This window comes from Oncorhynchus nerka, linkage group LG23 (assembly GCF_034236695.1).
Source record: "Oncorhynchus nerka isolate Pitt River linkage group LG23, Oner_Uvic_2.0, whole genome shotgun sequence".
NCBI classification, from domain to species: Eukaryota; Metazoa; Chordata; class Actinopteri; order Salmoniformes; family Salmonidae; genus Oncorhynchus; species Oncorhynchus nerka.
In genome coordinates this window covers 13,544,119-13,556,800 of record NC_088418.1, presented here as the reverse complement: position 1 = coordinate 13,556,800, position 12,682 = coordinate 13,544,119, and the positions used below count along the sequence as shown (strand labels likewise).

Genomic DNA, 12,682 nt, shown 5'->3' with positions numbered 1-12,682 from the left:
TTCCAAAAGGTCTAAGGATAACCCTTTTTGTTCTGGGTAGAACTGATTTTGGTTCGACATAGAACCTTCTGTGTAAAGGGTTCTAAATGGAACTCAAAAGGATTCTACCCGGAACCAAAAAGGGTTTCTTCAAAGAGTTCTCCTATGGGTCAATACAAGTCTGCCTAGTAGTCCTACTGTCTGTAGCCTACCTATTTTACTTGCCTGAGAGTTCATTTTTACCTTCATTTTAATTTAATGCAACATTTCCACCCAATTATGTTTGACTCAAGTCCGTTTGTTCACCTGTGTAATCTATTGTAAAAAAACATTATAAAGATTGAGTCAAACATTTAGCCTGTTAAATTAATTCATTCATTGGATATCAACATCAGGGGGCCTTTACTGGTAGTGTTGCCAAAATGCACCATGGCTCGCACGAGACACACATACAATTAGGGTTCCTCAAAGGTTATTGGGAAGGGTGATGGTTCTATGTGGAACCATACTGACTCAATGAACCCATTGAGCCCTTCAATGGTTATTTCTTATTTTAGTGATAATTTAAAGGTTAGTGCAATCTGGGATCATTGGGATGTCCCTACCCTAAACCCTATCCTTCCCCTAACCTTAACTATAAGTTAGTGGTTAGAGCATTGGACTAGTAACCGAAAGGTTGGAAGTTCAAATCCCCGAGCTGACAAGGTACAAAATCTGTTGTTCTGCCCCTGAACAGGCAGTTAACCCACTGTTCCTAGACTGTCATTGAAAATAAGAATTTGTTCTTAACTGACTTGCCTAGTAAAATAAAGGTAACACATAACCCTTACCTAATCCTAACATTAACCCTTACCTTAACCATATTACATTTCAACTTCAATGGAATAAGGTCCCAAGGATCCCATTTAGACTTCAAATGTAGGGGCGACGACTCATTGGAATATTTTGGGTCAGTTTGTTCAAAGCTCTTTTTATACAACCGTGAGTGAGAGTGTCACTCCAGTTGATCTAATCTGTTATGTTATGCTATTAATTATTATGTAGGACTACAGCCAGTGGTGTCTTGTGAAAGAGTCATGTATATGACCTTGTGCTAATTGAGAACTGCTGAATAAGTCAGTAGTTCTCAACTGTCTCCTCGGGGACCCAGCTGTTTCAGAGCTTGCACACCTGATTTAACTTGTTAATATAACACAATAAAACCTATGGAATGTTAACAACATATTGCTACTAAACCAGAATAAAAACCATGTATGTTTCTACAAAGAACCTTTGAGATTTAGAAAGGTTCTTTTATAGAACCATTCTCCATAAAGGTTATATAAAAAAACTTTTAAAGGGTTCTATATAGCTTTTAAAAAAGGCGTTTAACAATAGTGGAACCCTTTTTTGGTGCTAAGGAAGCTTTTTTAATGGGTATCTATAGAACTTTAGGAAAGGGTTCTTTATAGCACCGTACAGGTTCCATTTGAGCATGGTTATTCATAGAACCTTGAAAAAAAAGGTTCCATATAGCACCACAAAGGATTCTGCTATGGTTACGAGCCACTATATAGTAGAGCAACATTTGTTTTTAGCGTGTAGCATTGCCACAGTTGTCACCATTTTTAACGACTGCGCTCCTAAAAGTAGGCTACTTGTTTCAATAATGTTCATATAATCTCAATACTCCCCACACCCATTAGGTTGTTACGATTCACATAAAGAGGGAGGTGGTACAACACGGATAAACCAACATTTAGTCGTTCCAGCTCATGTATTTCGTTGAACCCGTATAGGCAGTCCCCGCCTCCGTGTATAAAAGCAAGAAACAAATAGTTGAATCTGGCCTGGATTACTGGGAGCACAGCATTAGCGGAAGTAACCCGCCCAGCTCACTGTCCTTCGCGAACACGCTCAGTCACCAAGGTACAGTAAAACTACTTCATAGTCTATTTGCTACCTCTTGCGACCAATTTAACGTCAACAATAAATATCATGTCTTCAACTGGTATATTTCAGACCCAATTCGTTTCTATTCCGTGTATATAATCGTTTAATATCGCGGTAAACATGTCGTAGGCTAGTTGTAGCTCTTCTAGACAGACAACCTTTACCCTCTCGAATGGCGATGTGTCATCTGGCGGGAATGAATTTGCTGAGTGATTTTCCGCATAGTTTTACCTGGAGACGCACATGGGTGCCATTCGGGATATTATCCTACATAATATATGAATACATTGGTGTTTTTATGACATTGTATTTGTTCAGTGTTGTAAGACGGTGTGTTGGAACGAATCCGGGTGTATTGATTCTTTGATTTATTAGGATCTCATTTAGCCGACGCCTTAGTTTTACTGGGATCCGACACATGACTACAAATACAGTAGTCAAAAGACTCTTGCGCTCATTTGAATGAGTTGCAACTTCCATTTTGTAGGATTTTGCAAACATGTTACATTGTGTTGCGTTATACAAGTGTTCAACATTAATTGAGCTCTAACACCGATTACAGTAGTGTATATTGAGGTCATAAATCGAGTGCGCAGAAAGTAGCCCACTTGCTCTTCCTGGTTCGTGGCACCACGCTGGGCGTTGGCGATGATGGCAAATTCTGGCACTCCAGTTCACTCACTTGTATAGGCTTGCATTGTAAAGGCGAGGGAGTGAATTTGACAGTAATTTACAGGCAGCTCGTCTCAGTAAATTACTGTACTTCATATTGCATTTACATCTACTCTAATCTAAAAACAGTGACAAAGCAAATACTATGTAAAGGCACACTGTACAATACCTAAGAAATCACTTTTTATCGTTTAAAAAATAAAATAATGCTAGTTGTAATTAATGAATGAATGGATAAAGGAAGGAAATTCATTGAGGGGAAGGGTTTATGTTTGACTGCATTTTACTTTAATTACTTAGCATCCATGTTTACACATTACATCATATCATACATCCCTGCTGTTTCATTACAATGTCAATGACTATTTGGTGTTTTATATCACTTGTATAAGCCTTAACCAAGGCTTCCAAACTGGTAGCAACTACAGGGCAAAACGGACCAAAAGGACAGGGCAAAATGCTCAACCAGTAAAGTTTAAGACTGACACTCCAATCTGTCCCCTAAATTGATGAGGCACTATAACAGGGGGTAAATTGGTAGCGCATTCTCACTAACTGCTGGCACAAATGTAGCCTCTTACAAGGCACACCTCAAAACAATACATTGCACCCACTAGTGGTCAAAAGGTTTTTGGCTGTCCAAAAATATGGTACACTACTGTATTCTGTGTGGTGGAATTACAGTACCATTTGAAATTCAGCAATTCTTTCCCCACCCACAGCATTTTCCCAAAATGCACCATCATTTACAGTATGATGCAGTAAAATGTTTCAGTGTTTTTATGTTGATAAAACCCCAAATGACTGTATAATTGTTTTTGTCATACACTGTATAGGTGCAGTGAAATGTGGTGTTTTACAAGGTACTACAGCACAGCATAGCATAGTACTACAGCACCACTGGAGCAAATGAGGGTTAAGTGCCTTTCTGAATGCCACATCAACTGTTTTTTTCCCGTTACAGTGTGGCTACTTCTTGGCGTAGGTAGCTATTTAAACGTAAAGAGGATTACGTGCATACTGAGCGGCACACATCTGATCATGCGCAAACGTGATTTTGATGCAGGTGATTATGGAAGATTATCTTCTGGCAGCGAGTCAAAGACCGTACAGAGCATGACAGTTGTCAGATGCAAAGTTAGAGGTGTTACCTTGCAATGGGAGTCCGGTGTGCACAGTGTCTGTGTCTCTATTCATGACATTGTCCCGTGATGGGGTCGAGGGCCTCGGCACCACGACTCAAAACCCAATGTGCCAAATGCACGTAAGTAACGTTGTCTGCACTGATATTCAGTGGAATTTACTTGTTTATTTACCCTCCTCTCCCTCTCTCCTCTACTCTCTCTCTCCTCTACCCCTTCTCTCCTCTACCTCCTCTTTCTCTCTTAACCCCCCTCTCGATTCTCTCTCTCCTCGTCACTGTGTACCTCTCTCTCTCTCTCTCTCTTTCTACTGTCATGTTCTTTTGTCCTTATAGCGCCATGTCAAACGAGGAGCGGACGTTCATTGCCATCAAGCCAGATGGAGTTCAGAGGAGGCTTATCGGAGATATCATCAAGAGATTTGAGCTGAAGGGCTTCAAACTGGTGGGGATGAAATTCATCCAGGTACATTATTCTACTTACTGTAATCTCTTTTATTTTATTTCAAATGTCATCTATATAATCCTTTTCACTTTCAGGACATTATTAACCAGTAATTAGGACTGAATGGCAGGCCTATCCATTATGTAAATCAGCTATCTGACAGATATTCTTAAAAAAAAAACATGTGTCTTGAACCTTGACAAAAGTCAACTATAGTTTGTGTGTATGCATTGATACGTAGGCTACGTGTGCCTTTTAAATATATATATTTGTAGTGCTGTTCTTTTCTACTGATGTTCTGTATTATGTCATTCTGTATTATGTTTCATGTTGGACCCCAGGAAGAGTAGCTGCTGCTTTTGCAACAGCTAATGGGGATCCTAATAAAATACCATCTAAGCAAGAACTTGTGCCAATACACAATGATTGGACATACAATACAGTAGGCTACAGTATAGTAGAGTACATTAGGGTAGAACCATGGTGTAGCTGGAGGACAGCTAGCTTCAGTCCTCCTCTGGGTACATTGACTTCAATACAAAACCTAGGAGGCTCATGGTTCTCACCCCCTTCCGTATACATGTAATTATGACAACTTCCGGAGGACGTCCTCCAACCTATCCGAGCTCTTGAAGCATGAACTGACATGTTGTTCACCCAATCAAAAGATCAGAGAATCAATCTAGTACTGAAAGCATAAGCTACACCTAGCTAGCACTGCAGTACATGAAATGTGTTAAGTAGCTGACCCAAAGAGGGAGGGAGAAAATAGTTGAACAGTTTTGAACAAAAATGAAGGAGAACGAGAGAGATATTTTGTTGTATTTTTCTTTCACTTAACTAGCGAATGCAGCTAGCTAGTTTAGCCTACAGAAACACCTGGATCAAACAGGGAGGGATGCTATGTTAGCTAGCTAGTTGGCTATGGCTATCCAACAGAGGGATGCTATGTTAGCTAGCTGGCTATGGCTATCCAACAGAGGGATGCTATGTTAGCTAGCTGGCTATGGCTATCCAACAGAGAGGGATGCTATGTTAGCTGTCTGGCTATGGCTATCCAACAGAGAGGGATGCTATGTTAGCTAGCTGGCTATGGCTATCCAACAGAGAGGGGTGCTATGTTAGCTGTCTGGCTATGGCTATCCAACAGAGAGGGATGCTATGTTAGCTAGCTGGCTATGGCTATCCAACAGAGAGGGATGCTATGTTAGCTAGCTGGCTATGGCTATCCAACAGAGAGGGATGCTATGTTAGCTAGCTGGCTATGGCTATCCAACGGAGAGGGATGCTATGTTAGCTAGCTGGCTATGGCTATCCAACATTGGAACTCTTCCAAGTTAAACCAAAAGCTTACTTCATTTATTGCCACCGGGGCCTCTGGTGTAACTGACTGTATTCATTCCACTGATTCTGTTGAAAAACTTTCTCAAAAGCAGAAGCAAACATAACGTAACGTGGATCAACCAGTGGAGGCAGGTGAGGGGAGGACGGCTCATAATAATGGCTGGAATGGAGTAAATGGAATGGTATCAAAAACATGGTTTTCATATATTTTATACCACTCCATTCTAGACATTATGAGCCGTCCTCCCCTCAGTAGCCTCCACTTGGATAAACATACCTGAATTTGTCCATAAACTCTCTTATTTAAAACTGTTGGACTAATGATTACACCCTAGATTATCTAGATGTAGGCAAGAGTGTGCAAGGCAGTATTGAATGTGTCACTGTCTGTCACCTTGATTATTCAAAATTCTCTACCTGAGTGCACCTACGTTGTAAACTTTCATTCATAGGCTGGGTTGTAGCAACCTCGTGGTGGGTATAGGGGGAAATTAGAGTAACATGTAGTAGCCTAAACCTAGCATTGTTACATTGAATATGGTGTATTTAGAATTAAAGCCATGCTCATAAAAAATAAAAAAAGATCGTCCTGCCTCATCTTAAAAGACACCAACCACCACTGAGTGCCTGTAGGGTGCAGTATGGGTACAGTTGGCTACATTAGGGTCTGTACAGTAGACTAAATTAGGACGCTGTACAGTAGGGTAGGGTAGGGTAGAGTATAGTGCAGAGGATCTTGCTGACTGTTCTTATCCACAGATGTGATTAGCATTGAGTGTTGTCTCCTGATCCTCTGTGTGTTGGTCTGTGGCCAGGAAGGCTGCCTGTGACCCCCGAACCCAGGGATCAGGAGGGCCCACTGATAATAGTCACTCTGTTTACGGTGGGCTATTTCAGGGTTAAGCGCATGCAGTCAACTGGTTCCTGGTTACAAGCTCTGGTGACTTCCTGTGAATGTACAAAACATAAAGATCTCTTTCCATGACAGACTGACCATGTGAATCCAGGTGAAAGCTTTTATCCCTTATTGATGTCGCTTGTTAAATCCACTTCAATCAGTGTAGATGAATGGGAGGAGACAGGTTAAAGATGGATGTTTTAAGCCTTGAGACAACTGAGATATATATTGTGTATGTGCCATTCAGAGGGTGAATGGGCAAGACAAAATATTTCAGTGCCTTTTTGAACAGGGTTTGGTAGTAGGTGCCAGGCGCACCGGTTTAACTGTGTCAAGAACTGCATTGCTGCTGGACGATTCATGCTTAACAGTTTCCTGTGTGTATTAAGAATGGTCCACTACCCAAAGGACATCCAGCCAACTTGACCCAACTGTGGGAAGCATTTGCGCCAACATGGGCCAGCATCCCTGTGGAAGGCTTTCAACACCTTGTAGGGTCCACATGGGCCAGCATCCCAGTGGAAGGCTTTCAACACCTTGTAGGGTCCACATGGGCCAGCATCCTTGTGGAAGGCTTTCAACACCTTGTAGGGTCCATGCCCCGATGATTTGAGGCACTTCTGAGACCTAAATGGGGTGCAACTCAATATTACGAAGGTGTTCCTAATGTTTTGTACACTCTGTACACTGGAGCTCTCCAGATATTGGCTGTAGCTGTACCAAACCCTTGTTGTATGGAGAGCGTCTGCTAAATCCCCCCCAAAAATGAAATCCATGTTGTCGACGTGATTGTTACAGGATCCTTTGTGCCTGGCGACTCTAAGACTGATGATCAACAAAGCCCAGTGTATTTTGCCGTGATATGCCTTGTGTGTGTCCCTATGGTTATGATGTGTTATTGACAGTTGTGGCTGTTGTGTCTGACTAACCCAGGCCCCAGAGTCTCTGCTGAAGAAGCACTATGCCGACCTGAAGGACAGACCCTTCTTCCCTGGTCTCGTCAGCTACATGGCCTCCGGCCCAGTGGTGGCTATGGTAAGACAAACGTTCCTTGTTGTGTTCATTGACATGATGTAAGCATCTAGTTTCTCCTACAAGAAGACCGAGAAGCCTACACATTCTAATGCTGTGGTTCCTAATAGCACCTGTAACAGGGAACTGTGGTTCCTAATAGCACCTGTAACAGGGAACTGTGGTTCCTAATAGCACCTGTAACAGGGAAATGCACCATAAACACATTTGCGATCTGTACCAATGTACCAATCCAATCCAGTCCAAAATGACCTCTCTATTATAGCTGATTATAAATCCATAATAATACATATATTATCTAATGTTGTGTTAAATATTTGTATCAACTTAAATTCTTGGGAACATTACAAGTTTTGAACTTCTATTTATTTATGGCCTGTAGGCCTCATTGACCTTAGCTCATACAACTCGTTTTTGAGTTAAAAAAGCATAATGTATGGATTAGTTTGACTATAACAAATACTCAGGTGAAACATATTGTGCTGTTTATCACCGACTACTTTGTGTCAAAGTTTAGCAAGGACTCTCTCCTTATCACCAGCATCATGATCAAAGATATGATCAAGAGCCTAACATACAGTATATCGTTTGGTCATTGTACTGCCACAGAATGAATTGTGAGCAAAAAATATTTAAATACCAGAGCTGCTAGAAAAGTTCTGTATATTATTGAAACAATGTTGCGATTGTTTGTGAGAATGCCAACAGGTGTGGTTCCCCTGGGGGAAAGGTTGCCATGGAAGCCAAGAAGGTGTGAGCGTGTGTGTGTGCTCAAACACACATGCATGTGAGGCATCTGGGAGAGGAAGTGTGTCCATCTGATGAATGGTCATGTGGCTGAACTCAGTTTTATACACTAATTCTAGTCTCACCCATTAATTTCTAATGACCGGTCAATTTTGACTGGGAACACCACAGGTGTTCAAAAGTTAAATAAAACGTTACGAAAATAATCAACGTATTTTGTGTGTTCAGATGCACTGTGTGGACAAAGTCATGGAACCTTATGACAATCCGATTAAATTAACTACATTTTTCAGAGAGAGAACTTGTAAATCGGTCCAATTCGACTGGAACGCAGCAGGAGGGTTAAGACTAGTACATTCTATCTTGAAATGTATTTGACCGCTGTGCATAGAAATGGAAGATCAGAAAGAATACTGTGTTAATAAAGCGTGTCCCTCTGTGTGGGGTGCCAGGTGTGGGAAGGGTTGAATGTGGTGAAGACCGGCAGAGTGATGCTGGGAGAGACCAACCCTGCCGACTCCAAACCCGGCACCATTCGAGGAGACTACTGCATCCAAGTGGGCAGGTGAGAATCAATCGCAGTACGAGACATAACACAGTGATCCTATAATGTAAAGATTCTATGAAGCCTCAACCTTTATGATGGATAATAGGTTTATCATCAGGGCCAGGACCATACCAGTATCGCGATACTCGTTATATATATATATATATATATATATATTACACACACACACTATGGGGTATTTTCACTTTTTATTTAGACAGAGATTTGAAGTGAGAGGGGAGACAGAGAGAGCGAGGGAGATGCAGAGCGGTGTCTGGGACAGGATTCGTACCCATTCTGGGGGTGTAGTATTTGTGCTGCAGGGCGGTGTAGTATTTGTGCTGCAGGGCGGTGTAGTATTTGTGCTGCAGGGCGGTGTAGTATTTGTGCTGCAGGACGGTGTAGTATTTGTGCTGCGGGGGCGGTGGCGTTATCCGTGCAGGTTGACTCTTATTGTCATGCGTCTTTTCCTGGAGGCAGAATTGAGCCATTTCTCCTTAAATAGGCCGGCTGCAAGGTCAAAATTGTTCATATTGTAAACATTTATGAAACGAAAAATGTGCTTTTTGGTCTTAATGTCAGGTTGGGCATTAGGGTTACCAGTGTAGTTAAGGTTAGGGTTCAAATCAAATTGTATTTGTCACATACGCTGATACAACAGGTTAGACATTACAGTGAAATGCTTACTTACAAGCCCTTAACCAACAATGCAGTTTTAAGAAAAAAATTAACTGAATAAATAAAAAATAAAAAAATGAATTTTAAGGAGGATCAATAAAATAACAGTAGTGAGGCTACATTACATTACATTACATTTAAGTCATTTAGCAGACGCTCTTATCCAGAGCGACTTACAAATTGGTGCATTCACCTTATGACATCCAGTGGAGCAGCCACTTTACAATAGTGCATCTAAATCTTTTAGGGGGGGGGTGAGAAGGATTACTTTATCCAGGCTATATACAGGGGGTACCGGTACAGAGTCAATGTGGAGGCTATATACAGGGGGTACCGGTACAGAGTCAATGCGGAGGCTATATACAGGGGGTACCGTTACAATGTGGAGGCTATATACAGGGGGTACCGGTACAGAGTCAATACGGAGGCTATATACAGGGGGTACCGGTACAGAGTCAGAGGAAGGCCCAAAGGAGGCTATATACAGGGGATACCGGTACAGAGTCGATGTGGAGGCTATATACAGTTTGCCGTGCGGTAGCAGAGAGAACAGTCTATGACTGGGGTGGCTGGAGTCTTTGGCAATTCTTTGGGCCTTCCTCTGACACCGCCTGGTATATAGGTCCTGGATGGCAGGAAGCTTTGCCCCGGTGATGTACTGGGCTGTTCGCACTACCCTCTGTAGTACCTTGCAGTCGAAGGCCGAGCAGTTTCCATACCAGGCGGTGATGCAACCGGTCAAGATGCTCTCGATGTTGCAGCTTTAGAACCTTTTGAGGATCTGAGGACCCATGCCAAATCTCTTCAGTCTCCTGAGGGGGTAAAGGTGTTGTCGTGCCCTCTTCACGACTGTCTTGGTGTGTTTGGACCATGATAGTTTGTTGGTGATGTGGACACCAAGGTACTTGAAGCTCTCAACCTGCTCCACTACAGCCCCATCGATGAGAATGGTCCTTTTCCTGTGGTCCACAATCTTCTCCTTTGTCTTGATCATGTTGAGGGAGAGGATGTTATCTTGGCACCACACTGCCAGGTATCTGACCTCCTCCCTATAGCCTGTCTCATCATTGTCGGTGATCAGGCTGTTGTGTCGTCGGCAAACTTGATAATGGTGTTGGAGTCGTGCTTGGCCATGCAGTCATGGGTGAACAGGGAGCGCTGGAGGGGAATGAGCACGGACCACTGAGGGGCTCCAGTTTTGAGGATTAGTGTGGCTGATGTTGTTACCTACCCTTACCACCTTGGGGCATCCCGATAGGAAGTCCAGGATCCAGTTGCAGAGGGAGGTTTTTAGTCTAAGGGTCCTTGAGCTTTTAGGGTACTGATCCTAGACCTGTGCCTGGGGTTATGGTTAGGTTTAAAAAACAGATGTATATGACTTTGTGGCTGTGCCAGCTAGTGACCACTCTGCAGCGCTGCCTTCAGAACAAGCTGTCCTGCATTATCAGCCATCAGGCACTATTTCCATCGCTTTGACAACTACAGTACTTTCAAACTCTATCCATAGTCCCTAAATATAAATATCTTTCCTTATGTCATTAAATGATGATAATCGTTCTTTCCTTATTGTTTCAGGAACATCATCCATGGCAGTGACTCCGTAGAGAGTGCTAACACAGAGATCAACCTGTGGTTCAAACCTGAGGAGCTGTGCAGTTACACTAGCTGCTCCAGCAGCTGGCTCTACTGAGGAGCTGAAGGCTACAAGTTGCCCCCAGGCACAGGTCTAGGATCAGTTTACCATCCATAAACATCAGCATTAGAAGGGGGAATATAAATCTCTTCCTGGCCACCGAGGACCACACCACTTCCTGTTCATCTTCTGTACCCATCTGTAATTGGTCCATCGCTGATTCCATTCATTCCTCTGGAGTTGTCATAGTGAAAATGTTTTTTATTGTAATTTGTTCAGCTTTCCAATAAAAAAAAAATCACAACCCCTTATTTTTCCTTGTTGCTGATTATAACACAATTTTCTATAGATATTATTGTACGTTACATCATGAACATAAACTTTTCTTTGAACATAGACAGTTTAATAGTGCACCCATGTCTTGTGTGCCTCGGTGCTGTGACCAGATTGACATTTCAAACATTAACAGGCAGGCCTTGTCACTGGCAACATTAAGAGGGATTAGCCGGCTCCATAATCTCAGATTGGGATTAACTGTAGATCTGCTGCTTTGCTCAGTTGAGCTAACGGTCAACCTAATGGTAAAGGAGTGGTTGGGACCTGGGATGACACTAAGGTTGGAAGCATCACGCACGTGCACTCACACAGAGAACAGAGAAAATGCTAAGAATAGTGCTGGTGTCATTGGGAAGGTGTGACCTGAGATGCCTATGGTGAAAACGCCTGAGCCCAGCAGGGTCTTATCATCTGGTGGATCTCTGAAGTCCGTCTCATTGCAGGGGTCTCCAGAGACTCACTGGGTGTCCACTACAGGCTACAGTGACCTCGGAGCTCCAATCCTCAGGTCTGGCTCTCATCTCCAGGACGTTGCCCACAAAGACCAAATGGGGTTTTGGACATCTTATCGGCCGGGGACTCATCAATGGCCTCTGCGTTCTGTTGAACCGACTCAAACAGGTTGATGCATGTGTCCATTTCTGATGGATTTATAATGATTTGAGGCGACGCTGTGGTTTAAAAGGTGTGTGCTTCATAATGGACAGTGGTGTAAAGTACTTAAGTAAAAAATACTTTAAAGTACTACTTAAGATGTTTTTTGGGGTGTCTGTACTTTACTATTTATATTTTAGACAACTTTTGTTTCACTACATTCCTAAAGAAAATGATGTACTTTTTACATTTCCCTTACACGGTACATTTTGAATGTTTAGCAGGACAGGAAATGAGAACATCCCTGGTCATCCCTACTGCCTCTGATCTGGCAGACTCACTAAACACACACGCTTTGTTTTTAAATTATGTGTTGGTGTGCCCCTGGCTCTCCATAAATAAACTGGTGTGCTTAATATAAGGAATTTTAAGTTATTCATACTTTTACTTTTGATACTTAAGTATATTGAAAACCAAATACTTTGACTTTTACTCAAGTAGTATTTTACTGGGTAACTTTCACTTATCCTGGAGTCATTTTCTATTAAGGTATCTTTGCTTTTACTTACAAACTTTTTCCACCACTGATAATGGAACACCATATTACCTCATTCTACTTCATATGACTTTTTGACCACCTCTTTCATTTCCTGTGGTGTTTAAACCAAAGGAGGCTGGTGGGAGGAGCTATAGGAGGACAGGCT

At 42.3% G+C, this 12,682-nt stretch overlaps 1 protein-coding gene across 1 annotated transcript; it reads left to right on the top strand.

Moving 5' to 3' along the window:
- The first annotated feature begins 1,777 nt into the window (after positions 1 to 1,777).
- Positions 1,778 to 11,359, top strand: LOC115106324 (nucleoside diphosphate kinase A-like). The gene is made up of 5 exons (XM_029628930.2): positions 1,778 to 1,887; positions 4,061 to 4,190; positions 7,345 to 7,446; positions 8,643 to 8,755; positions 10,991 to 11,359. Exons 2-5 carry the CDS (start codon positions 4,065 to 4,067, stop codon positions 11,103 to 11,105), a joined length of 456 nt encoding a protein of 151 aa, XP_029484790.1. The 5' UTR covers positions 1,778 to 1,887; positions 4,061 to 4,064; the 3' UTR covers positions 11,106 to 11,359.
- The last annotated feature ends 1,323 nt before the right edge of the window (positions 11,360 to 12,682 follow it).